This window comes from Pantherophis guttatus, chromosome 1, assembly GCF_059756535.1.
Source record: "Pantherophis guttatus breed Tessera chromosome 1, ASM5975653v1, whole genome shotgun sequence".
NCBI lineage: Eukaryota > Metazoa > Chordata > Lepidosauria > Squamata > Colubridae > Pantherophis > Pantherophis guttatus.
Window position 1 is genome coordinate 320,794,446 of NC_142063.1, and position 26,002 is coordinate 320,820,447.

A 26,002-nucleotide genomic window follows, 5' to 3' on the forward strand; every position below is an offset into this window, starting at 1 on the left:
GATGACTGGGGTTTGGTGAACCCCCAAATGCCACCCCTGGCTGGCCACGCCCATCCCACCCTTCCCAGGAGTCTCCACGCGACCCGTTCATCATTCCAGGTAAGTACAGGGGCTGTGCGGAGGGTCGGGGAGGGCAAAAAACAGGCCTACCAGAAGGCCTCCGGAACCCGGGGGAAACTGTTCTTGCCCTCCTGGAGGCTCGAGGAAAGCCTCCAAAGCCTGGGGAGGGCAAAATGCCTCCCCTCCTGTGGTGCAGGCAGCCAACTAGGCCATTCCCACCATGGCCACGCCCACGAAGCACCGGGGCAGCGAACCCATTGCTAAAGGATTTGAAGCCCATCCCTGCCTTGAATTCAACTTGACTCCTGGTGACTTCATGGCCAGGTTAATTATGCTTTTCTCGACACTACTGAGGTTTGTATTGTCTCCTTTTCTTCCTTTCCCCAATCCCAGAAAAACAAAAAATTATTTGTGGTGACAGTGCTGAAAATTGGAATTTTTAAAAATTTATTTTTGGCCACATGTTCAAACCTTTTAAGGAACTGCTGAGCGAGACTGTGAGGAAATGCCTCATCTTTGCTCACCTGCTCCCAAACGCATGGCCTCACTCCACTGCCTTGAACCAAATGGCAACCTTGACATTTTGAGGGAAAGGAGAAGGATGCCTTCCACTCTGCTGCCTCCTCAATGACAAACAGGCCAAAACCTGTATCAATTACACTTCAGATAAAGCTTTTTCTTTGTCAAGAAATTACAAATAAATCATGAAAGTGCTACCTTTGGAGAAACAAGACGTAGCACGGTGGGGGTTTCAGTTTCTTTCAGTATCACCACTGGTGTTCTTATAATGACCCTAGTATTTTTACTCAATTTAATGAGTAAATATACAATAAACTCCATTTACTGGAGTTACTGGAAGGATACCAATGGAGATACTTGAGTCCCTGAAAAAAGTTTGCTCCAGTGCCAAGTACCCACAGATATGGCAGGCTGTGGACACATCTAATGGTGTCCAACAGAGAATTAGATCTTTGGTCCACTGACCTTCCCAACCAGATATTCTACAGTAAATCTGGGAGATATGGTTGCATCATAACTGAGGACAACAGGATGATAGAAATTCTTCCTAGTGCATTCCTGCAAGTGCAGGGTCCGCATTTCGGATCATTGAACATCATTTTGCACGGTCAGCTACGTCTTCAGTGCGCAGACCCGTGGCTTGCATATCTTTGTTGATGGAGTCTTGCCATCTTTGTTTTGGACGCCCGTGAAGTTGCTGGCCATTGACTTCTAGTTGGTAGGCAGTTTTGGCAATGGTGGAAGGTGCTGCTCTCAGGACGTGTCCATGCCAGCATAGCTGGCCTTCAACAGGACAATAGTCGCTTGTAATATCAATGGTGACTTCCAAGGTCTTAACAGAGAGGCCTTTCCCAGTCTATTGACCTGAGGTTCTTCAGATTGGAGTTACTGCCAAGGACTAAACTCAAACCCTGCATGCAAATATTTTGAGGGGGAATCTTATTAAAGTACTGTGCAGGGAAACCTGCCATGAAATGGGAGGGATGCAGTCATTTTGCTTCATTTGTAGCCTGGTACAAAATTCTAGCTGCATTAATTGCATCACAAATCGCATCCTAGCAAAAGCAGTGAAAATCTGACATTGTATGATTTTAGATTATTGATTCAAAGTCAAATTTTTGAATAGTTTGCAGTCATTTCTCTTCATTAAGATAAATCCATCTTGATTCTGAAAATATTTTTAATATTATTTGTATGCCGCTCATCTTACCTAGAGGCTAATAGACTGTTTATTTATAATCCCCTCCGCTGGATTTTAAATACTTTTTAAAATGACTCTATGGTTTAATGCAGCATGGTGGTCTTAAGCATTTGTGAACCACGCTGGTGTATAGATATTAGAGTGGAGGGATACAAATGTCAACAAAAATAAGCAGTGGATGCAAAAACCTGTATTTAATTGGCAGGAGCAATTTAACTTTATAGAAGGAATGATGCCTTTTCTCTTGTGTATCTGCAACTAGGAGTATAAACTTTATCTGTAATGCCAGATATACTCTGAGACTATCAAGTAAACAAGTGAAGGCTAACACTACAGATACTAAAAGTGGCAAGTTTAATCTTGCACAAGAGGCATTGTCGCTTAACATTAGACTAAACGAAAGAAAGCCCAATGCTATCTGTTAAAAATAGCTGCAGCTGATATAAAGCGGTCCACGTTGCAGACACCTTATGACATGGGTGTCAAACTCGCGGCGTCATGTTTTTGTCATGTGATGTATTGCAACTTTTCCCCCCTTCACTAAAACAGAGGTAAGCATAGCCAGCGCATGACACATTTGGCCCGTGGACCGCGCGTTTGACACCCCTGCCTTATGACACCATAGATCTGAAACCCTGAAGGTTTCCAGGCTGTTACCCATTTGTAAATGATAATCAGAGAAATGAAATAATGGTCAATTCTTTTTTTTTTGCCTGTTATAGAAGAGCCAACAAAATTCACGGGATGGATTTGAATGTGATACCCAGAGAGAATCCACTCTTTGATATCAAGTGATCTAAATGGACCTTGTTTGGCTAGTTCAGACAATGTTTGTAGTAGAGCCATGGCATCTCCATTCTGCTCTGGCCTTAATGTGCAAATGCAAAGCCTCAGGTGTTCTTCGCTAAATCTCAGTCCAGTCTTTTCACCATATAGGGCCCTTCTAGTCCATAGCCAATCTTCCTGTAGTAATCTCTGGTACCCACACCTGCAAGGAAAAAAACAAAAAGATGTCGTTCAAGAAACAATTTACGGAGAAGAATATGCAAATAGCCAGTCTCACTGGAAGATGCATTGAAACACATTTTCAAATTACCTTTACTACATCTATTATCAGCAGCAAAGTACGTTTCCTTTGAAATAACGTAGCATCTGTATGTCTTCTTTGCTACCACCTGCACATGACACCAACTAAGTTTGCTTCATCCTGCCTCACATTTCGGTCCTCAGGTTATTCATCCCCAGTTCCCACGTTACAGGGGACCCTCTTGTTTTTAGAGCAGCATGTTCTTTCATTGATACCAGAGATGGGAAACCTTGTAGCCCTTGGGCTAATTTCATTCAGCTTGAGGGTTAATTTTCAAAAATCTTGCCCAAGCTCAAATTACTGATAAGAGTGACCTGCCCTTTATCTGCTGAGATATTATGAAGAGGAAAAAGTGGGTACCAGAGGGGCTCCCTCCCCAATGCACTTCTATCACCTTATTCAAGGGAATGTGGTTTTCAAAGGGTTGCAAATCTGTGACTTAAACCAATTCTCCATTTCAGCTGCAGAGCTTTTTACTTATTCCGTGACCATGCTTTCCACACGATTAACTAAAACGTTCATGACCATTCTGTGACATTTGCTACATTAATAATATTGTTGACAGTCAAGTGATCTTTTTGTTTGCATTTATGATTATTAAACTGAACTAAGGTTTTTTTTTTCCCCAGATGCGGAACTATAACCCAGAGCATATGGTTTTCTCCAATGTATCTTGTGGAGACAAAGAGAGCCCATTAGCATATCTCCTATTTTGCTGCTGGAAAATAAAGTTCTTAATCAGTGATTCAGCGAGGAGTTGAAGGTGCCGAACGAAAACAAGGAAACAGACGGGTGCAAGCTATAGATTTTTCTGAAAGGTGGCTGGTCTACATGTTCCATTATTTTGAATAATGTGTGGGCTTTATGAAAACCATATCTCTTTTTTTTACATCAGGTTCTTGCCAATCCAGAATATCAAGTATGAAAAATCTAAATCAACTATACATAAGAGATAAGATTTCTAAGTTCTGAAAGACATACTTTTTAAAATAAGAAAGATAAACATTGAATCACATCACATCACATCACTTTTACTTTTCGCTTTTTAACTTATGTAGTTATCCTACATATCTACATAAACTGGAACAATGTACAGAATCTCTTTTTTTTCTACAGGAAAAAAAAAGATGGGATAATAATGCTTTTGGTAGAACAGGAACTATTTTATCGGATACTTGAAATATTATACTGGAGAATATGAAATAAAACACAGGCAATACAGATAAGCTTATTAATACTGAATAACAGAATGACAGAGTTGGAAAGGACTCTGGAGTTCTTCTAGTCGAACCCCCTACTCAAGCAGGAAACCCTATACCATTTCAGACAAAGGGTTTGCCAATCTCTTCTTAAAAACCTCCAGTGTTGGAGCACTCACAACTTCTGGATGCAAGTCATTCCACTGATTAATAAATCAATAAATTTCTCCTAGGTTGGTGTTCTCCTTGATTAGACTCCATCCGTTGCTTCTTGTCCCATCTTCAGATGCTTTGGAAAATAGGTGACCCTCTGTTCTTTGTGGGAGTCCCTGAGATATTGGAACATGGCTATCATATCATTCCTCATCCGTCATTAAACTAAACATACCCAATTCCTGCAACCGTTCTTCGTATGTTTTAACCTCCAATTCCCTAAATATCTTTGATGCTCTTCTCTGTAGGCTTTGTAGAGTCTCAACATCTTTTTTATATTGTGGCAACCAAAACTAGATGCAATATTCCAAGTGTGATCTTACCAAGGTATTATAAAGTGTTAGTAACAGTTCACATGATCTTAAGCTGCATTGGCTTTTTTGGCAGCTGCAGCACATTGCTGGCTCATTTTTAAGTGATTGTCCACTAGAATTCTAAAATTCCTCTCGCAGTTACTACAATTGAGCCAGGTACCATCTATTCTATACCTATGCATTTGATTTTTCTTGTCTAAATATAGAACTTTACTTTTTTGCCACTGAATTTCATGTTGTTAAATAGAGCCCAGCGCTCCAATTTGTCAAGATCCTTCTGTATCTTGAGCCTATCTTCTGGAGTGTTGGCTATTCCTGCCAGCTTGGTGTCATTTGCAAATTTGATGAGTTCCCCTTCTATCCCCTTGTCTAAATCATTGATGAAGATATTGAAGAGTATCTGGTCATTCACAAAACAATTACCAATTATCAGTATACATTAAAATATGAAATATGCTAGTCCTATATGGAATGCAGAAAGGTATTTCTAGCAGACGATGTATACAAAATACAGGAGGATGGGGAAGTGAGCAAATTCTCTATGTTCTTGGTGACCTTATATTGTCCCATAATATCACTGCCACAAACACTTCCTGGAGAAAAGATGGAGTTGGTATTTAGCTCTTTTGCAATTTCTGTTTCCTGGCTCTTGTTCTGTCTGTTACAAGTTTGTGGTTGCTTCTGCTGGTAGTTGGCACTCATAACTAAATACAGGGTTCCCACCCACAGGCTCTGGAGAGGCAAATGATACAATTTAGGATAGGCTGTCCGTCACTTGTTATACTTTGAAATGACTTTAAATGGGGCTTGCAAGTGGCAATAAACAAAACACTATCATTTTCTCTTCAAGGCTGGTTCTGTAATCAATTATTCTCAGCTATCTCCCCCCCTCCCTTTTCAGCTTGTTGAATGAGCATTGTTTGAAACAAAGCTGATGTAAATTCTTAGGTCAGAATTAGCAACCTGATGCTTTCTAAATATTTTAGACCATAGCTCCTATAAGCCTCAGCCAACATGGCAAGAGCTTTAAGAGCTATAAAGTGGAGGCAGTATATGATCAGGACAAAACTATTTTTTAAAAAAACAAATGCAGGGGATTGAAATTGTCAAGAAGGCAACTGTGACTACATGACAACAGCTTTGCCTCTTTATGTGTTTTTCGTTCATGATTTACATAAAGGGATGGTTCTGATCACAGCTGCCATCTTGATTTTGTTTACCACCACTGCAGAGGCCCTTGAATGCAATTACACTTTATTCAAATGAAATAGTTAATATATTCCCTTGTAATGAGTAGAAGAAATTACCTTGAGAAGCAGTAGGAAGAGCTGAAAATGGTCAGATAAAAGAAACCTGAGTCTGGGGCAGAACTGTAACCTGAGAAAGCATCTGAGACAAACCCCTCATGAAGAAAAAGGGAGGGAGGAGGGAAAGACGTTCACACTTGCAAGATTCTGTTATTATAACCTTATGTTAAAAGTAGTGTTGGCCTAGATGGGGTGGGCAAATGTGGCTCTTTTACAACCTGTGGACTTCAACTCCCAGAGTTCCTGAGACAGCCAAAAGCTGTCTCAGGAATTCTGGGAGTTGAAGTCCACAGGTTGTAAAAGAGCCACATTTGCCCACCCCTGGCCTAGATACTTTGATTTTCTAGTCTGATCAACTGTAGATGAAGATACACATAAGTAGCCACTGCATACATACTTGTGCTTCAGCCTATAAAGAGTTCAGTCATCAGCATCTCATTTATTATATCTCTATCTCTATCTCTATCTCTATCTCTATCTCTATCTCTATCTCTATCTATCTATCTATCTATCTATCTATCTATCTATCTATCTATCTATCTATCTATCTATCATCTATCTATCTATCTATCTACACACAACTCAAGGAGGCAAACATATCTAGTAATTCTTTTTCCCTCCTATTTTCCCCTATGAGGTGAGTTGGGCTGAGAGAACGTGACTGGACCAAGGTCACCAAACTGGTTTTCATGGCTGACTTTCATTTTCCATCCCATGCTATAATGTTAAAATTAGGCAGAGAGACAGTGAGAAACTCCAAGTCACCCACTAAACAATGTGATGAATGAGCCATGTGCATCCAAGTTTTTAATTTCCGAAGCACAGCCTGACTGTAGCCCACTGAGAATTATCTTTTGCATATGGATTTAATAATGGACGTATTCATTTATATGGTACTTAAATTCCTTTCTCCTTTATTGTAAATTTTTCTGTTCCTAACCAGAACCATGTTGAGGATTGATTCTGGTTTTTTATTTTGAGGATTAGTTCTAATTAAGGATAGGAAAATTTTCTATCACTTTTAGAACCAGCAAAGGCACATATGTAATCAATAAAAGATATGGTTCAGTTCCTAACCTTAAAACAAGGAAACCAAATGCTGCTTAAAAGTGAGTTGTCCTATCCTGCCACCAACCTCTGCTGATGAGCACTGGTCATAAGTAAAGCATGGTGAGGGAAAGCTATATAAAAATGTTTAGAAGCATCCAACCTTCAAAAACACAATCACAACAAAATCAATCTCTGATTCAAATCAAGCCCTAATAATTATTGAAATATAAGTTTTGGCTGGAAAGCTGCCCGCCCATGTTTGAACCTGGGCGCCACGTGATGGGGTGAGCTCCTGTCCTTGCCCCAGCTCCTGCTAACCTAGCAGCTCTAAAGCATGCAAATGTGAGTAGATAAATAGGTATCACTTTGATGGGAAGGTAACAGCGCTCGGTGGCGTCATGCAGATCACATGACTGTGGAAATATCTTTCGGACAGCACTGGCTCAATGGCCTTGAAATGGAGATGAGCACCATCCCCTACAATCAGCAATGAGTGGAGTAAAATCCGCAGGGATTCCTTTACCTTTTTGGGTTTTTTTAATAAAAATAATTGCAGCCATAAGTTATAGATAAAGATATAATTTTGTGCCAATTTTTAAAATTGTTTTTGTTTCTTTTGTAAGCACTGACTCCCACAGTGGGGGTTTTTTGGGAGGGGGAATACAGCTGGGGATGAGGCCGAGCTGAAGTGCCATTAATGAAATATTGCCATCTCTGCAGGAGCTCAATGAGATATAATCACTCCATCTGGAAGGTCTGTGACAGTTCTAAGTCTGGTTTTAATCGCATAAAGAAAAAAACTACAGTCCAAAGGAGCTAGAATCTGCATCCACAAGGATGGAATTGACAGATTTATCTACCACCAAATATTATTGTCAGAACATTAATCACTAGGTTCAGTCAAAATAAAGTAGAACATTCAAAGACAATTTATTATTTCAAAATCTATACCATGACATTTCTGTCATTAGCTCCTCCTGGTGTCATATTGAGCTCATGTGAATCTTTCTGCCTCAGAAAAAACCTTTCTCAAGATTGTAGTAAATCTCAGTATCTTCTCTGGCTTTACAAACTTCACCTCTGGCATCTGATATATAAACTGTAAATCAGCTTTCACTCCTTTTGTATCTGGGATGGCGAACCTATGACACGCATGCCAGAGGTGGCACAGAGAGACCTCTCTGCTGGCATGTGCCCCGTCGCCCCAGGTCAGATCTCCCTTAGCAAGCTTCTGTTGCCCTACAAACCATGAAACAGAAGCTCACGAAAGAAAAAGATCTTACCTCTTGCTGCGCTGCAAGTTTTGGGATGCCCTGCCTCCCGCCGGTCAGCTGGTCTTTGGGTCTCTGCTGCGCATGCGTGCATGTCCAGCATTCACATGCACATGTCCATGCATGCCAGCGGTGGGTTCTACTTACCTTTACTACCGGTTCACAATGGGGCCGCATGCGCAGAAGCGTTTTGATGACATCAGGGTCAGTGGGTGGAGCCTCCCACCGGTTTTACTACCGGTTCTATAGAACCGGTGCGAACCGGGGGCAACCCACCACGGCTGCATGCGCATGTCTGCGCATTTGCATGTTCGCGCATGCCCATGCATGCACATTTGCGTGCACGCGCACACCCTTCATTTTGGGCATGCGTACACGCAGTTTGGGCACTCAGTGTCTAAAAGGTTCGCCATCGCTGTTTTATATGAAAAGCAAAACTTGAATTGCCTATGGAATACTGCACAATCTCAAGGAATGGTTTTTCAACAAGATTTTGGAAATGCAGGGCTCTGGGCTGCCTGAACTGGGCAGTACTGTACGCAATAAATTCCCTGGTGAATGGAGAATTAATGGAGCCCATATCTCAATAGTCAATCACCAGGTCTGCATAGAGAAAGTCTTAAACAACCTCTGACCTCATCAATTTAAAAAGGATCAGATGAATATGAAGAGTCCTGCTGAGTCAAACTAAAACTTCACCTAATACAGTATTTTCTTACTCAACTGGCCAATCGGTAGCACTGGGAAATCCAAAAAAGGACAGCAGCATCTCCAACCCACAATTACTCATGACCAATACACAAACAAGAAGTGATTATAAAAACTATACATACATCCAGTATGACTAGTATCTGTGAAAGACTTATTATTCATAAGTTTTCCTCATCATTCAAAGTTGCAGCATTTTCTTAATGACTTCCTTAAGTTGACTATGTGCTTTAAGTCCGTAGAGATTCTCAGTCATCCAGGTCATGGTTATTCCAAAGGTGCTTTTTTTTTTTCAGGAGGCGACTGGACAGTCTTGTTTTTTCTTTTGAATTCAAAAGAAAAAGAATTCAAAAGAATGTGCCATGCAAATTGCTTAGTTTTATCTGTCCTGATTCCCATCCTTGCTTACTTTTAATGCCTTCAAAACAAGCAAATAAAAGTATTTTTCTTACTGCTGAGCTGGTGAAAAACCATTGCAATCTAAGCCAACGATTTTGTGCCAGATGGAGAAACAACAGGCAGTTTCCCAAATAGAACCTATAGCCATGATGGCGAACCGATGGTACACATGCCAGAGGTGGCATGCAGCGCCCTCTCTGATGGCATGCGAGCCGTCGCCCCAGTTCAGCTCTGTTGCGCATGTGCACATGCCTCCCGCCGGCCAGCTGGTCTTCAGGTCTCTGTTTCAAGTCTCTGCTGCACATGCAGGGGGGTGCATGTGGGGGCTTGTGCATGCATGCGCATGCGGCAGAGTGGGTGCAGTGGGGATGCAGGTGCACATGCATGCGGGGGGATGCAGGTGCATGCATGGTGGGTGGGGCACATGCGAGGGGGTCATGCATGAGGGTGAAGTGCACGTGGGGGGGTTGCGTGTGCATGTGCAGGGGCGGGTGTGTGTGGGGGCCTTCACACGCATTTGCTGGGGGGCCCTGCGGGAGCCCCTGGGGGGGCACGTGTGCGCAGGGGCAGGGCACATGTGGGGGTTGCAAGTGCATGCATAGGGGGCAGGATGTGGGGGGGTCCATACGCGCATGGGGCAGGGCGTGTGCAGGGGTCTGCGCATGCATGCTGGTCGTGCGTGCATGCATGGGGGGAGTGGTGCATGCACAGTGGATGCAAATTTTGCATTTTGTGAATTTGGGCACACACGCGCTTTCTGGGCACTCAGTCCGGAAAAGGTTAGCCATCTCTAACCTATAGGAAGGTGTAACGGGGATTCAAAAACAGACCTCACAGGAGAATTTAATATAGAGAGGCTGCTGATTTCCTAATGCAGCTTTATTATCAGTTCATTCAGCCTACCAAATAATCCCAATTTACACCTATGGAATAAAAATGGAGGAAAATGTTTTCATGATTGCAATGAAGCCGTGTGTCTTTCTTTCAGAGCAGACTGCTATGGATGAATGTTCCCCTAGCTTTTTTATTTTTAAGGATTTTCCAAACTCATTGAGTGAGGAAGAGAACTGAGCCCTCTGTCCTGCCAAAGGCCACTTTTGTCTTTTGCCTTTTAAAGGCTACTATGAAGGGTCGACCAGCTTGGATGTCATCAGTTCCCAGAAATGCCCCTCCTCTCCTCTACAGGCACTTCAGCAGCCGTGTGCGCTCAGGCATGCAACATTTCTGGCCTGTGTCCATGTTAATTTTCTACTTGATGGCACACAAATCGAAATCTGGTCTGGAGGAAAGCTGATCAACTCACTACATGGTAATTAATTCACAGCAAAGACAGGCAGTTCTGCAAGGTGTCACTGCGCCCACCCCCCCTACCATCCTGCAGCAGAGATAAGATGTCATCATAACGTAAGAGATGTACATTTTGGGTATTCTTGCCTACCTCCAAATTTACACACACAATAAAAACGCAAAGGGAGCTGGCCTTGAGTTTCCTACAAGGGCATGAAGGTGTTTACGAACTGGATGAAAATCTCAGAGCCCCCACAAGAGGAAGAACACCTACATTTCTTTTCAATGGTGAAGGGGGAGCAGGCAGGAGAACACTGCCTGATAACTGGGAAACTGGGTTGGCCATTTTTTACTATGTAGTTCCATATATGCGTGCTCTGAAGGCTGGATAAATACCATGAAGAATGTTATCTTTAATCTTTTCAAGAAGACAGAGGTTTGGTGAAAGTGGAATTGGGAGATAAATTAGGTGAGCAAGGAGACAAGAAAAAAATGAGATTGTTCCTACAAAGCTCCCCCAATTTACCCAAGTTCACTTGCTGGAGGGAATCTGTTTCCAGATAAAAAAGTCAATAAAAACAGTTTAAGATTCTGGAAATAGACTCTAAACTCTCAGAGATTATTTAGCTATCTGTGAAACAAATAGAAAACTGCTCTCCGAAAAGAAAAAGTATGTGTAATCACCACAAACTTGGTTTTTCTAGTTTATGCAACATTTCTGAAGCATTCCGTACAGCTAAAAGAAAGGATTTTTAAAAATTATTTAAGTGGCACTTCACATCTTGATTTCCTACAAAAAGTCAGAAACTGCCATTTTAGACACATAAACATTTGGAAACAGAAATTAAGATTGTGGATCAAAGCAATGAGGAGCTCCAATGGGGCCACCCCCAAAGGTCAGAACCAAAGCAATTCCTCCTGCCATGCTGGTACATTACTCAATTTTGGAAGATCAAGCAACACTTTCCCGATAAGTAAGTTGTTCCACTTATGTTTGGCTCTTGGAGACAATTGTTGAGGAAGGAGAAGGCAAATGGGATAGAGTGGGGAGGGACAGCTTTTTGGTTGCTAAGGACATATAGCCCACCTTTTCAAATGAGAACAATGGAGGACTGATTGGCCAAACACAAAAGAATTGAACAAGCACCTAGAATGTAAAATTGAAAAAAAAAATCTTTAGAAAATTGAGTCAGGGCTGCTCAGTAAGCAGCCTACTGCCCCAACAGCTTTCCCCTGTTCCTCCCACCATTACAGTCTACAAATGGTTTGGCTGCTACTCAGGATGCTGATGAATGGTCCAAGACTTAGCTTGTATATGTGTGTATGCAATGTATGAGAGAAAGTTGTTTGTATATTCTGGAAGAACAGCACTAGCAGCTTTTGCCAACCAGATGCTCTCCCGATAGGCTGGCACGGGGTGAAATGCTCCCAGTTCGAACCGGATTGCCCGATCCGGTAGCGATGGCGGGTGGTGGTTCGGAGAACCAGTAGCAAAAATCCCTGCGCCACCCCCCCGCCCAGCTGAGCCGCGCGATCATCAGAGGCTGTTTTTTTAACTTTTAAAAGCATTTTTTCTACAACCTCTTCGGCCAAAAAAATGCTTTTAAAAGTAAAAAAAAAAAGCCTCTGATGATCGTGCAGCTCAGCTGGGTTCGTCAGAGGCTTTTCAAAGCATTTTCTTCTGCAACCTCTTCAGCCGAAGAGGCTGTAGAAAAAAAAATGCCTATAAAAGCCTCTGGCAATCCCAGCAGACTTGCCTGATCATCAGAGGCTTCTAAAAGCATTTTTTCTGCAACCTCTTAAGGTTGTAGAAAAAATTCTTTTAAAAGTAAAAAAAAAAAAAAGTTGGCCACACCAACTCAGTCACATTACCCCCCTAAGCCACACCCACAAAACTGGTAGTAATAAATTTTAGGTTTTACCCCTGGGCTGGCACCACAATTTTAAGGCTTTCCAGTCAAACATACTAGCCAGCCTGGCTGAAGAATCTATGAACTATGCTCATAGCATAACTGGACAGCACTCAGAAAGGTTGCTCTATAAACAAAACCATGAATTGACACAACTGAACCACCTTTAAGCCTTTAAGCCAGTGCCCTTCAGATGTAGTCTAGCATCATGTCTCCCAAAGGGAACAACTAAAAGTCTTGGAAAGTTTACAAAGGAACTCCCAAAATGCTTCTCCTATTGACGTTCCCAAGAAGCTGTCCTTTGTTTTCTCAGAAAATAAAGGTTTCACCACATCATCCCAGACAGAGGACGTGGGGCCTTAGTCTCCCTCACTTCAAACTTTCTCACAGAGCTGTCCTTGTGAGGATAAAGCTAGGGGAGACCACCTATATGCCACCTTCACATCTCAGAAAAATATAGGATATAAAGGTAATAAATTAAGGCTTTCTTCTCTGAACTTGACTATTTTCTTTTCAAAGATATCCAAGTTAATCATATCCTTTGCATCTATCAGCAGAAAGTTACAGTTACTAGCTGTGCAAAGAAAGGATTCTGTTCTGAATATTCTGCCAATCACTTCAATGGATGGACCCAAAGTTCTATAACCGTTATGTTATATATGGCTCCTATATAACATAACGGTTATAGAACTTCTGTAACCCCCTGGTTATTGGCCATGGACTATCACCTCCCTTTGATCTTTGATGTACTCGGTGAATGACCTTCGTGCCCTGCGAGACTCCCCCCTCTCGCAGGTTTGGCCCTCTTCGTTATCGAGGGCCTATCTTGATGACGGGCGTTGGAGCCCCGAGAGATGGCATGCGGCTAAGAAGAGTTTGAGGGGTTTTTTAAGTGGGTTTTTTAGTGAGTTTTTAACAAAAATTTTTAGGGGTTCGGGGGGGATTAGGGTGGGTTCTGGGGGAAATCCACCGGGTTCAAGACCAGCCTTAGCGAAGGGCTGCGACATTAGGGACGTAGAACCGGAGGTCGGGGAGGGGGTTGGAGTTCGATTTGAAGAGGGCTGTTCCATCAGCACAGTGAGTGGGAGGGGCAGATATGGCGGAAGCTGGGGACCATATCATGTGCGGGGAATGCGCACTCGCTATCTTAGAGCGATTGCGCATTCCGGTCCCCAATGCTTTTCTTGTTCCCCAGGTTGTTCAGATTCTCAGGGCCAGAGCCTCCGGCTGATGTTGTGCAACGCCAGGTCCGTTGTTAATAAAGCCCCCCTCATCCACGATCTTATTCAGGAGGGGGAGGCGGACCTGGCGGGCATTACGGAGACCTGGTTGGGCCAGGAGGGGGGAGTCCCCCTCGTGGATATATGCCCACCAGGCTTCCGTGCATTTCATCAGCCGAGGGCTCAGGGCAGGGGCGGGGGGGTGGCGGTTATTATAAAGGAAGGTCTGGATCCAAGGGAGACCACTGTTCCACAGATAGCCGGATGTGAGTCCCTCTTTGTGAAGTGGGGTCGTGGAGTACAGATGGGCCTGTTGGTCACGTACCTGGCTCCCTGCCACGTGGCAACGGCCCTGCCCGAGCTCCTTAACGTTATAGCCGAGGTGGCGGTGGGCACCCCCAGACTTGCCATCATGGGGGATTTCAACCTGCCATCTATCGGTGAAACGTCTGAGGTGGCTCGAGAGTTCATGGCTTCCATGACGGCCATGGACCTTACTCAGTTAATTCATGACCCCACTCACACAGGAGGACACACTCTGGACTTAGTTTTTGTCTCTGGTCAGTGGTTGAGTGGCCTTGATATAGGGGATATAGCCATCGAACCCTTGTCATGGTCTGACCACTCGCTCCTTCGACTGGACTTTCTAACCGCTGCACCCTGCCGCAGGGAGGCGGGACCGACCAGGTGGTTCCGCCCCAGGCGCCTGATGGACCCTGATAGGTTCCAGATGGAGCTTGGGCCATTTCCTGAGATTCTGGCTCATGACTCGGCTGAAGACCTGGTGGCCGCCTGGGATAGTGCGGCTGCCGGGGCCTTGGACCGAGTCGTGCCTTTGCGGCCTCTGACCCGGCACCGAACTCACCTAGCTCCTTGGTTTTCCAAGGAGCTTAGGGAGATGAAGCGCCGGAAAAGACGCCTGGAGAGTAGTTGGAGGACCAGCCGCTCCGAACCTGACCGAACACTGGTGAGGTCTCATATTAAGACCTACCTAGTGGCGATAAAAGCGGCGAAAACTAACTATTTTGCCGCTCTTATCGCGTCATCAGATAATCGCCCGGCCGCCCTGTTTAGGGTGACCCGCTCCCTCCTCCATCTGGAAGTGCGGGATGACCCCTTGCAGGGTCGAGCTGAGGATTTTGTGCAGTATCTGTATGACAAAATCGCTCAGATTCGGGAAGGGCTGGCCTCTGACTGGGTATGTCCAGACGGGATGACTGAGGCAGGTCTTGAGAGTGTTATCTGGGGGGGGTTCGATCCTGTGGCTCCCGAGGACATGGACAGGGTCCTGGGACGGCTGAACGCGACCACATGTTTATTGGACCCGTGTCCCTCCTGGTTGGTACTGGCTTCCCGGGAGGTGACACGAGGCTGGCTCCAGAAGATTGTTAACGCTTCTTTGAGTGAGGGGGTCCTGCCGGCCGCTTTGAAAGAAGCGGTGGTGAGGCCCCTCCTCAAGAAGCCTTCTCTGGATCCGGCTGTTTTGGCTAACTATCGTCCAGTCTCCAACCTTCGCTTCATTGCGAAGGTTGTTGAGAGTGTGGTGGCGCAACAGCTTCCCCGGTACCTGGATGAAGCTGTCTATCTAGACCCGCTCCAGTCCGGCTTCCGGCCTGGGCACAGCACGGAAACGGCATTGGTCGCATTGGTGGATGATCTCTGGAGGGCCCGGGATAGGGGTTGCTCCTCTATCCTGGTCCTGTTAGACCTCTCAGCGGCTTTTGATACCATCGACCATGGTATCATGTTGCACCGGTTGGCGGGGTTGGGGGTGGGAGGCACCGTTTTGCGGTGGTTCTCCTCCTACCTCTCTGACCGGTCGCAATCTGTGTTGACAGGGGGGCAGCGGTCGACCCCGAGGCACCTTGCTTGTGGGGTGCCACAAGGGTCGGTCCTCTCGCCCCTTCTGTTCAACATTTATGTAAAGCCGCTGGGTGAGATCATCCGTGGCTTCGGGGTGGAGTTCCATCAGTACGCTGATGACACCCAGCTGTACATCTCCACCCCAGGCCACCCCAATGATGCCCTTAAAGTGATGTCCCAGTGCCTGGAGGCCGTGCGGGCCTGGATGGGGAGAAACAGGCTCCAACTCAACCCCTCCAAGACCGAGTGGCTGTGGCTTCCGGCGTCCCGATATAGCCAGCTGACGCCATCGCTGGCTATTGGGGGCGAATCACTCGCCCCCACGGAGAGGGCTCGCAACTTGGGCGTCCTCCTGGACGCACGGCTGTCGTTAGAAGATCATTTGGCGGCCGTGGCCAGGGGGGCTTTTTATCAGGTCCGCCTGATACGCCAGTTGCGCCCCTTTCTAGATCGGGACTCCCTACGCACAGTCACTCAGGCACTCGTCACTTCCCGCCTGGACTACTGCAACGCTCTCTACATGGGGCTCCCCCTGGGGTGCACCCGGAGGCTCCAGCTGATCCAGAACGCGGCCGCGCGGGGGATTTTGGGGGCGACGAGGCGCTCCCACGTGACACCTCTCCTGCGCGAGCTGCACTGGCTCCCGGTGGTCTTCCGGGTGCGCTTCAAGGTGTTGGTGACCACCTTTAAAGCGCTCCATGGCTTAGGGCCGGGGTACTTACGAGACCGCCTTCTGCCACCAATAGCCTCCCACCGGCCAGTACGCTCCCACAGAGTGGGCCTCCTCAGGGTGCCGTCCGCCAGACAATGTCGGCTGGCGACCCCCAGGGGGAGAGCCTTCTCTGTGGCGGCGCCCGCCCTCTGGAACAACCTCCCCCCAGAGCTACGTACAATAACAGACCTCCGGATTTTTCGTCGGGCCCTAAAAACCCATTTATTTCAACTAGCTGGGCTGGCTTGAGTCAAATTTTAAACGGATTTTAAATTGGAATGTTTTAATTACGGCCAAAATTATTTAATTATTTTAAACAGATTTTAGATTTTGTATGTTTTGTATGTATGTCTTGTTTTTACTTTGGCTGTTCACCGCCCTGAGTCCTACATTGGAGAAGGGCGGTATAGAAATTTAAACAAATAAATAAAATAAAATAAACTAGGAGCCATCGTGGTGACGCAATGGTTAGAATGAAGTATTGCAGGCTGATTCTGCCTGCAACCAGGAGTTTGATCCTGACCGGATTGAGGTTGACTTGACTTTCCATCCTTTCAAGGTTGGTAAAATGAGGACCCAGATTGTTGGGCGCAATATGCTGACATTTGAAAACTGAGCAGAGATTGCTGTAAAGCATTATGGAGCAAAATATAAGTTTAAAGACTGTTGCTACTGCTATTATATTGCCATATGATAGGATGAAAAAGCCTTTTCTCCAACCGTTATAAAGCTCCATATTTCAGATGTCTTATAAAATCTCATTTAGCTTCCATTACCCATTGCACCTGGAGGCTCCAGCTGGTCCAGAACGCGGCCGCGCGGGGGATTATGGGGGCGACGAGGCGCTCCCATGTGACACCTCTCCTGCACGAGCTGCACTGGCTTCCGGTGGTCTTCCGGGTGCGCTTCAAGGTGTTGGTGACCACCTTTAAAGCGCTCCATGGCTTAGGGCCGGGATACTTACGAGACCGCCTTCTGCCACCAATAGCCTCCCACCGGCCAGTACGCTCGCACAGAGTGGGCCTCCTCAGGGTGCCGTCCGCCAGACAATGTCGGCTGGCGACCCCCAGGGGGAGAGCCTTCTCTGTGACGGCGCCCACCCTCTGGAACAATCTTCCCCGAGTTACGTACAATAACAGACCTCCGGATTTTTCGTCAGGCCCTGAAAACCTATTTATTTCAACTAGCTGGGCTGGCTTGAGTTAAATTTTAAATTGATTTTAAATTGGGTTGTTTTAATTTACGGCCAAAATATTTAATTATTTTAATACTGTTTTTAAATTTTGTATGCTCTGTTTTTACCTTGGCTGTGCACCGCCCTGAGTCCTATTTGGAGAAGGGCGGTATAGAAATTTAATAAATAAATAAATAAATAAATAAATTAACTCCCCTAATATTTTTAATCAGCTGCCTTTTTAATGATTACTGCTAACTGCTTTAGAATTGGTGATGATGGGAAGGGATATATACTATAAATACTTTTAATAAATAAATAAATAAATGTTGAGAAGGCTGGAATATCATTTTAGCTTTTATGGAGGTATCTCCAGCTTTAAAGATAGCAGCTACTGAAACTGCATGAAGATGGAACCACCGTCAGGGAATTTTGGCTGTATCTGTGAAAAGCCCAGTTCATATGCTGTCAGATTCCACATGATGGCAGAATCAAGGTGATATAGCGGTTAAGGTGTTGGTTGCACAGTTGCAACTGTGTATTATTTTATTACCTGCTGCTTGTTATTAACATTCCATTAAAATGTAAGTTTGTATCTAGAGTTTTGAGATTCTTTGAATGTAATGTTCTAGCCCAATGATGGCTAACCTTTTTGCCGTCAAGTGCCAAAAGCAGGGGGAGCGCAGGGAGGTCGCCCACGTGCGTGCCCACACCCATAATTCAATGTGCCCTGCGCATGTGCACACAGCCTCCCCCCCGCTTTTAACACGCGATGGCCCGGTGGGCCTGGTAGGCCCTTTTTTCACCATCCCCAGGCTCCAGAAGTTTTCTAGGAGCCTGGGGAGGGAAAAACGGCCTTCCCCACCCCCTTGGAGACCGGACACAGCCTATTTCCCAACTTCCGGTGGGACCAGAAGGCCCAAAAATCAGCTGGCCAGCGCACGCATGCCTGCTGGAGCTGAGTTACGGCAATGCTTGCGTGCCCACTGATATGGCTCTGTGTGCCACTTGTGGCACCCGTGCCATAGGTTCGCCATCACAGTTCTAGCCTCATAAAACAGGTTAGTTTTTCTTTTCCAAATGAAACAGTACAGCCTAAATACTCTCTTGTCCCCATCAACCACGCAGTATCTTCTAAACACCAATCTTTAGAAGTAGCATCTGTGGACTCATTAAACAAAAGCTGCTCTAAGAAAACAATAGCTCTAATTGCTGGCAAATAAATTCAGCCTTTGTGAAGTTGACATGCAGGCGTGAAACCATTGCAGGTTACCATTGCCTGTGGCCAATTAATTTAGGGTAAATAAAAAAGGAAAGTAGCCTTCTTAAATGCCAGCATCTAAATGTGGGGAACAGCAAACCCAACGACAACATCCTTCGGTACCACCATTTGTATAAAAGGCTAGTCAACAGTGGGCCGAGAAAGTTGCATTTTAGGTCCACAGCCAGCCAAAAGATATAAACATGGATGGGAATCAAAACACAGTGACTTGTTCAATTTAATCTAAGCACACATTTTTCTTAGCACAGACTGCTAAGAACCCAAACTGCAGCTGCGTGGCAGGTGGCACAGACAGCAGCAAGATTTTCATCAGTGACTGCCAGAAGCTTCCACTGGAGCGCCTGTTCTTAACTATCTTCTGATTTGATTCATTTCAAGCTCTGTTAGTGTAGTGACAGGGTTATAATGTACTCAGTTCCTCCTTCATGCCAGGATTCCTTAAGATCTTGTCTGTTCATGTTTCTCTCTCTCCTTCACCATCCCGATGATCTTGCCTGAGAGGACTGAGGAAATTTCAGAGAGGTTTCTTGCCATCACCAGTGTTAAGGGGTTTGGGTGGGTGTGTTCTGGAATAGGAAGGGGGTTTAAGATGGACATTGTTCAGGGCTTTATCTTGCGTTATTTTAAAATGGGCTTATGGTCCAGTGGAGAAAACAATGGGAAGGTGAGCTTGATGTTGGATTGGGATAGAAGAATTGCTTAGGCAAGAGAGAGACAAAGGAGGAGAAGGAAGTCATTTACTAGCTCAAAATGTTCTGTCTCCTCTCCCTGCCTTCTCTCGGAGTAGGGCAGAGGGGCGACTTCCTTGAAAGATAGACAACAGAATCAAATACCAAGTTCTCCTTTACCTGAGTTGCAACCAATTGCCAAGGAAGAGTACTAAATTGGTACAGAATGAAGTTTTAAGCAGTTAATGCATTTTTCAGCAAGCTTGTCAATTTTAATTTGGCTTTTCTATGTGTAGAAAATATAGATATGAGGTGGGCTGACAGAAAAGCTTCCTGTCTTGTTGAGAGGTGGAAGAAGCATCAAAAGATAACTCTTTAAAGTGCCTTTTGATTTCTGTTACATTTGCTATTATGGGCAGGCTACTTTAATGAATAAGCAGAGGAGTGTAGCGCACACATGAGGTCCAAAGTATTTCTTTTAAATCCTTTATGAAGTATGAAGAATAGGAAACCATTCTACTTCCCTATTAAACAGTAAAAAGCAATATGCCAACCTAGAATTAAAAAGGAGAGAATCCTGCAGCCTCTATTTTTCGCAAGATCAGAAAAGCAGCAGTTATCTATCCAGTAATATCAATAAGCTTGAAAGAAATCAAAACACATTGCTTGAAGTATAAATGTTAAGTAGTATGGCTGTGCATTCTTTCAAAATTTTTTGGAAGAAATGTTAGCTGAGAATTGCAATCCCAATGCACCTGGAAAATCTTAGGATGGGGAATGGATTTAGTTGGACCTTGAGGCAGATATGACCAAAAATGTGTCTTGGGGTAAGTTTAACCCATCCTTCCTGTCCTAAAGACCAGTATAAATATTCCTCTTTCCATTAAAGGAATTTTATTTGGAATAATTTGACTTAATTTTAGACGTACGAATCAAAGCAAGTATTAACCTGTTGGAAAGAATTTCAAAAAGAGAAACATGAGCAATGCAGCATTAGTCAAAATGTACATTAAAAAAGCTTAGAAGGACTTCGTAAGTTTATCTATGACAAGAAAAAAAATGATGAGGATAATGATGATGAATTGGGCTCATGCTATAAATGTTTCCCACAAAGTGAAAGAGAGGCACGGAAATATACTTGTCCAAAACACCCTGGATAAAAAAAATCATGGCTTAAAGCAGCAAGCAATTTTATATAATATAGGAAAATCCTCAACTTACAAGTTTGTTTGATGATCTTTTGAAGTTACAACAGCACTGCAAAAAGTGAGTTACAACAGTTTTTCACACTTACGACCATTGCAGCATCCCCATGGTCATATGATCAAAATTCAGACACTTGGCTGAATTTGACTCATATTTATGACGATTGCAGCGTCCTGGAGTCATGGGATCACCTTTTGTGACCTTCTGACAAGTCAGGTCAATGGGGAAGCCAGATTCACTTAAGAACCATGTCAAAATAGGTTGTACAGCGGCAAAACCCGCTTAATAAATGTCTCACTTAGCGACAGAAATTTTGGGCTCAACTGGGATGCTGGCAATTGCTGTTGAAATGTGAAGACCAAGTGGAATCTATAAAAGATATCCTTAGGACTTGGCAAATTTTTCTACAAATTACACCATTTGACCTAATATGGGTAGGTTATATCCTAAATCTTGATCTCCCTGATCATCCTGGTGGACTTGAATAATCTCAAAAAACCCACCATAAATGAAGTCTCTGGATTAGTCTAGGTACACTCTCTGAGGATTCAGAAAGTAACAAGTGGCTCCTGTGGATTTGCTCACTTTTCCATGTCATTTTAAATGGCGTTTATCTACAGATTTTCTGCCTGGTATTTCATCTTTCAGCTATAAAAAGTACAATTTGGCTTTTGGTGTTTTTTTCCCCTCTTCATACCTTTATCAAGGCTGACTTTTGTGAAAAGGACAGTCTATTGTGGGTTTGCTTTAGGGCACAGGTCAGGTCTCCATGCAATGCTAGAGATCATGAGATGTCCTAAGAAATTTTTTCAAAAAGATATGGCTTTAAATTGAGGGAAGCTCTCACATCTAGAAATATGTCCTGCCTTCTCCATAAGATTAAATAATTTGGCAAAAATGATAAGAATCTATTTGAAAGACTGGAAATTCTACATGGGTTTTTTGTTGAATGAAGAAAAGACTGAACTGATAATTCAGAGATTATAAAATGGGATGAGGATGGGGAAAAATTGACATTATCAATAGAAAAAAAGAATGGAAAGCATAATTGTATATTTTCTTTTTTCTTTTCTTTCTTTTTATCTTACTTTCTATCTCGTTTTTGCTTTGCATACTTTTACCTGTGTGTGTGAGTGTGTGTGTGTGTGTGTGAGAGAGAGAGAGAGAGAGAGAGAGAGACAGAGAGAGAGAAAGAGAGAGAGAGAGAGACACACACACACACAAAGAGAGAGATTTTAATCAAGTCTGCAGCAAGAATGATTCCCAACGGAGGTAAAAGTGAGAGTCTGTATCTTCTAAAGTACATCAAGCTTTCTAAAGACTGCTTGGAGGCTTCTCCACAATATCATCTTATGCATTTCATGCTGCTTTAAAATATGCTCTTAAACTCTCTTTAAGTGCTTCTTCTCCTTTGCTTCTTTGTAATGAAAATGAGGATAATCAACAACAACAAAAAAGCACTTTTTGGGTATATCTGAAACAGTTTGAGGGTGAGTGAAAATGTGACCAAGAGAAAGTGAGAGAAGTTGCTAAGGAGGGGAAACACCAAGGGTGAAATGCTCCCAGTTTGGACCGGATCGCCTAATCCAATAGCGATGGAGGCGGGTGGTTCGGAGAACTGGTAGCAAAAATCCCTGCCCCCCCCCCCACACACACCATGCCCAGCTGAGCCACACGATCATCAGAGGCTTTTTTTTTTTTACTTTTAAAAGCATTTTTTCTAAACTTCTTCCGCCGAAAAAATGCTTTTAAAAGTAAAAAAAAAGCCTCTGATGATCGCGTGGCTCAGCTGGGATCGTCAGAGAGACTTATAAAGCATTTTTTCCTGCAACCTCTTCCGGGGAAGAGGTGGTTAAAATAAATGCTTTGAAAAGGCTCTGCCGATCAGGCAACACAGCTGGAATCGTCAGAGCCTTTTCAAAGCATTTTTTAACCACCTCTTCCCCGGAAGAGATTGCAGAAAAAAATGCTTTAAAAGTCTCTCTGATGATCCCAGCTGTGTTGCCTGATCAGCAGAGCCGTTTCAAAGCATTTTTTTCCATTTGCAGAAAAAATGCTTTGAAAAGTTTTTTTTTAAAAAAGTTGCCCACGCCCATCCAGTCGTATTAACCCCCCCTCCAAGCCACGCCCACAGAACCGGTAGTAACAAATTTTACATTTCACCCCTGGGAAGCACCCTGCTCTTATTTGCCTTTTGCTTTTTAAGTGTACGAGACATGCCCTGTACCATATGAACAGCCATGAATAAGGATTAAACTTCTCATCCTTCTTCATTGATTGATCTCTTTATTAGGCCATAGGAGAAGCCCTAGTTTTCTCACTTACTGCAATGCAACAAAGACTGGTTGCTTGGAAAAGATTGGCAATCAAGATTTTTAATTTTTTTTTATCTTGTCTTTATTGTTTTTATAAATAAACTCAAGGTAGCAGACATACCTAATACTCCTTCCTCCTCCTATTTTCCCCACAAAAACCTTGTGAGGTGGGTTGGGCTGAGATAGTGACTGGCCCCAAGTCACTTAACCAGCTTTCATGACTAAGGCGGGGCTACAACTCACTGTCTCCTGGTTTCTAGCTTGGTGCCTTAACCCAGGGGTGTCAAACTCAATTTCATTGAGTAGCTGCATTTTGTTTGACCTCGGGGGGGCGGATTGGGCATTGCCAGCTCGCTATCACTTGTGTTGGGGGCGCCTGTGATGGCCCAAGCGCTCTATCAGAGAAAACGAACTCCCAAGCTCTGTTTTTGGCTATGATGGGCTCCTGCAACCCTCTGCCAGTGAAAACGGAGCTCGGGAGGGCCACCCGCAGCCCTCCCAAGCTCCGTATCAGGTTGCAATGGTTTTCTGCAACCCTCCACCTGCAGCCCTCCCAAGCTCCATTTTGGCTGGCAGAGACTGGCAGAGGCACTGCGGGCCTGTGCTTCTTTCTTTCCAGGGCGGCCCCGCAGGACAGACCTAAGAACCCCGTGGGCCAGATCTGAGCCCCTGGCCTTGAGTTTGACACTTCTGCCTTAGCCACAAACTGGCTTTTTTAAAAATAGCATCCGTCCCTTCCCAAAGTTAAACTCCTAAAACATCCAGAGACTGGATAATAGAGAAAAGTACTATTGCTTCAGGCCTTCTCCTGGCTGTCTTATTCTTTGATAGATTTACATTTATTCTGGACTTTCCCGCAAGAGTATTAACCCCTGGGTTGAATTTATGAATAGGTGAACACTACAATGCACACATAATGGGGACTCCCTCTTCTCTCCTTCCTTCTGCAACCCTCTTTTCAATTTGACTCTGAAGAGTTCGCCACCGTCTCCAGCAGACGGTGACTCCTGTGTGTAAATTTATGATTGTATCAGCAGATTGATGTAACTTTCAGTTTAGTTCAAAGCTAGGAGTGAATATCAATCTTATTTCTGGGCAAAGTACAGGAATTCCTCAGAATTAGGAGGATACAGGATATGGTCCCTAGATAGATTTGAACTACAGTATCTCTCTCTTTAGAAAATAAGTACGCACATCAGGAGTATGTTACATATAGCCAAACAAGATATTACTAGAGAGCAATTCCCATAATCCTTCCCTACTGATTATGTTGTCCAGAAACAAAGCCAGTACATCTGCTTATCCCCAATTTATATAGTTTGAAGAGCAATATTTGGGACTAGTGTTTATCAGTAGCTGGAAATATACATTATTTCCCGAACACCACTGGAATATCATCCTAGAGAGGGAAAAAGCAATCTCACAACTTGCCCTATATATATCCTGCAGATTTAAAGGACAGATTCAAATTCCAATGGATGTTGTGGTATAGTCAAAATTTCCACATAGAGTAGACAACTGCATAGAAAGTAAATTAAAGAAACTGTTGATTCTAGTTATCTGATCTATATTTCATAACATGTCCTTTTCTCCTGGAAGGATGAGCATATGAAGAAACAATAAGAAATTTCATCAAACCATAGATACTCTGTGTAAACATACATTACTGTTTTTTTTTCAATAGCAAAATGCTCCCTCTGTTACAGACAAAGACTTCTGATCTAGAAAGCTTTTTCTCTTTACCAATTTTCAGATACTCGGCTATCCAACACTTTCCCTCCCATTCACCTGCTCACAAAGGAGGGTACATACTTACATGGTTGTTAGTAGTTTATTACCTGAAATGACAGCTATCTTCCATGAGCCATGCTCTTCTTTGGCAATTCTCTCTGCCTCCTCCATGAGCAGCATCCCAAATCCCTAGAAAAAGAAAAAGAAACGGAAGCAGGGAAATGTAAGTTTCCAGAATACAGGGAGCTTATCATTTAGAAATTAGCTGGCAGAACACTTAGAACAGGGGTGGTCAAACTCAAGGCCCGCGGGCTGAATCCGGCCCACCGGGCGCTTAGATCTGGGTAGGGCCGTCCTGGAAACAGTGAAGGACTGGCCTGCAGTGCCTCTGCCAGCAAAAATGGAGCTTGGGAGGTCGCCCGGGCTGTTTTTGCTGGCAGAGGGCTGCAGGAGGCTGTCACAGCTGAAAAGGATCCCGGGAGGGCTGCATGCGGCCTTCCCGGATTTCGTTTTCACTGGCACAGGGCTGCAGGATGTCGAGCTGGCCATGCCTACTCTGGCCTCACCCATCCCGGTCACGCCCACTCGGGCCTCCGAGGTCAAACACAACCCTGATGCGGCCATTAATGAAAGCGAGTTTTGACACCCCTGACTTAGAAGGTAGTATGGTGGAGTATGGAGAGGCAGCTAGAATTGAGGAAAAGGAAAAAAGGATTAAAAATAACTCAAACATTTCCTTGTTTTTAACAAATACACCAGCTCCTATGGGACAGCTGCGTTGATCTGTTACAGGAAGAAAAAAAAAACCCCCAAACAACCAAAACAAAACACCCAAAGGAGAATGTTGAGACATCCTTTATCAGTACAACACATGTGCCTCTGAATTGCTACATGGATGCCCACTATATTGGCTTGCAAGTTTGTCTCTAGAGGTCCTACCATGCATACAATGAATAATGGGAGCCTGTCTGGATAACATTGGCACCTATAGAACATGAGTAACTGAAATAGCTGATACAATATTTAGCAATAGCAAATAATGCTGCCTAGAGCACGGCTATGACTCAGGCTCATAATCTATATTTTCTCTATCTTTCTAAAATTACAGTCTGAAAGCCTCATTTGAACAAAGCCATGATGGATGTCAGAAGGTCAGGATCTATGGACAGTATGGCAGGGTGAGATGCCGTGATTGGGACAGAAATGTCAAGTAATTTGAAAGTTAAAGCTTTTTCCGTACATGCTAAACCTGGCAAAGTGTCACATCAACCCTACAAGCAACTTAATTAAATGTCTGAGGCCAGGC

The 26,002-nt window shown here is 44.1% G+C and overlaps 1 protein-coding gene across 1 annotated transcript in view; it reads right to left on the reverse strand.

Moving 5' to 3' along the window:
* Positions 1–1,955: 1,955 nt before the first annotated feature.
* ELP3 (elongator acetyltransferase complex subunit 3) overlaps positions 1,956–26,002 on the reverse strand; it is a 106,630-nt gene continuing 82,583 nt past the window's right edge. The window contains exons 14-15 of the mRNA XM_034421250.3: positions 24,804–24,885; positions 1,956–2,768 (exon numbers count right to left, since the gene is read on the reverse strand). Of these exons, the coding sequence (XP_034277141.2) occupies positions 2,692–2,768; positions 24,804–24,885 (159 nt within the window). The 3' untranslated portion in view covers positions 1,956–2,691. The remainder of the gene's footprint in view (positions 2,769–24,803; positions 24,886–26,002) is intronic.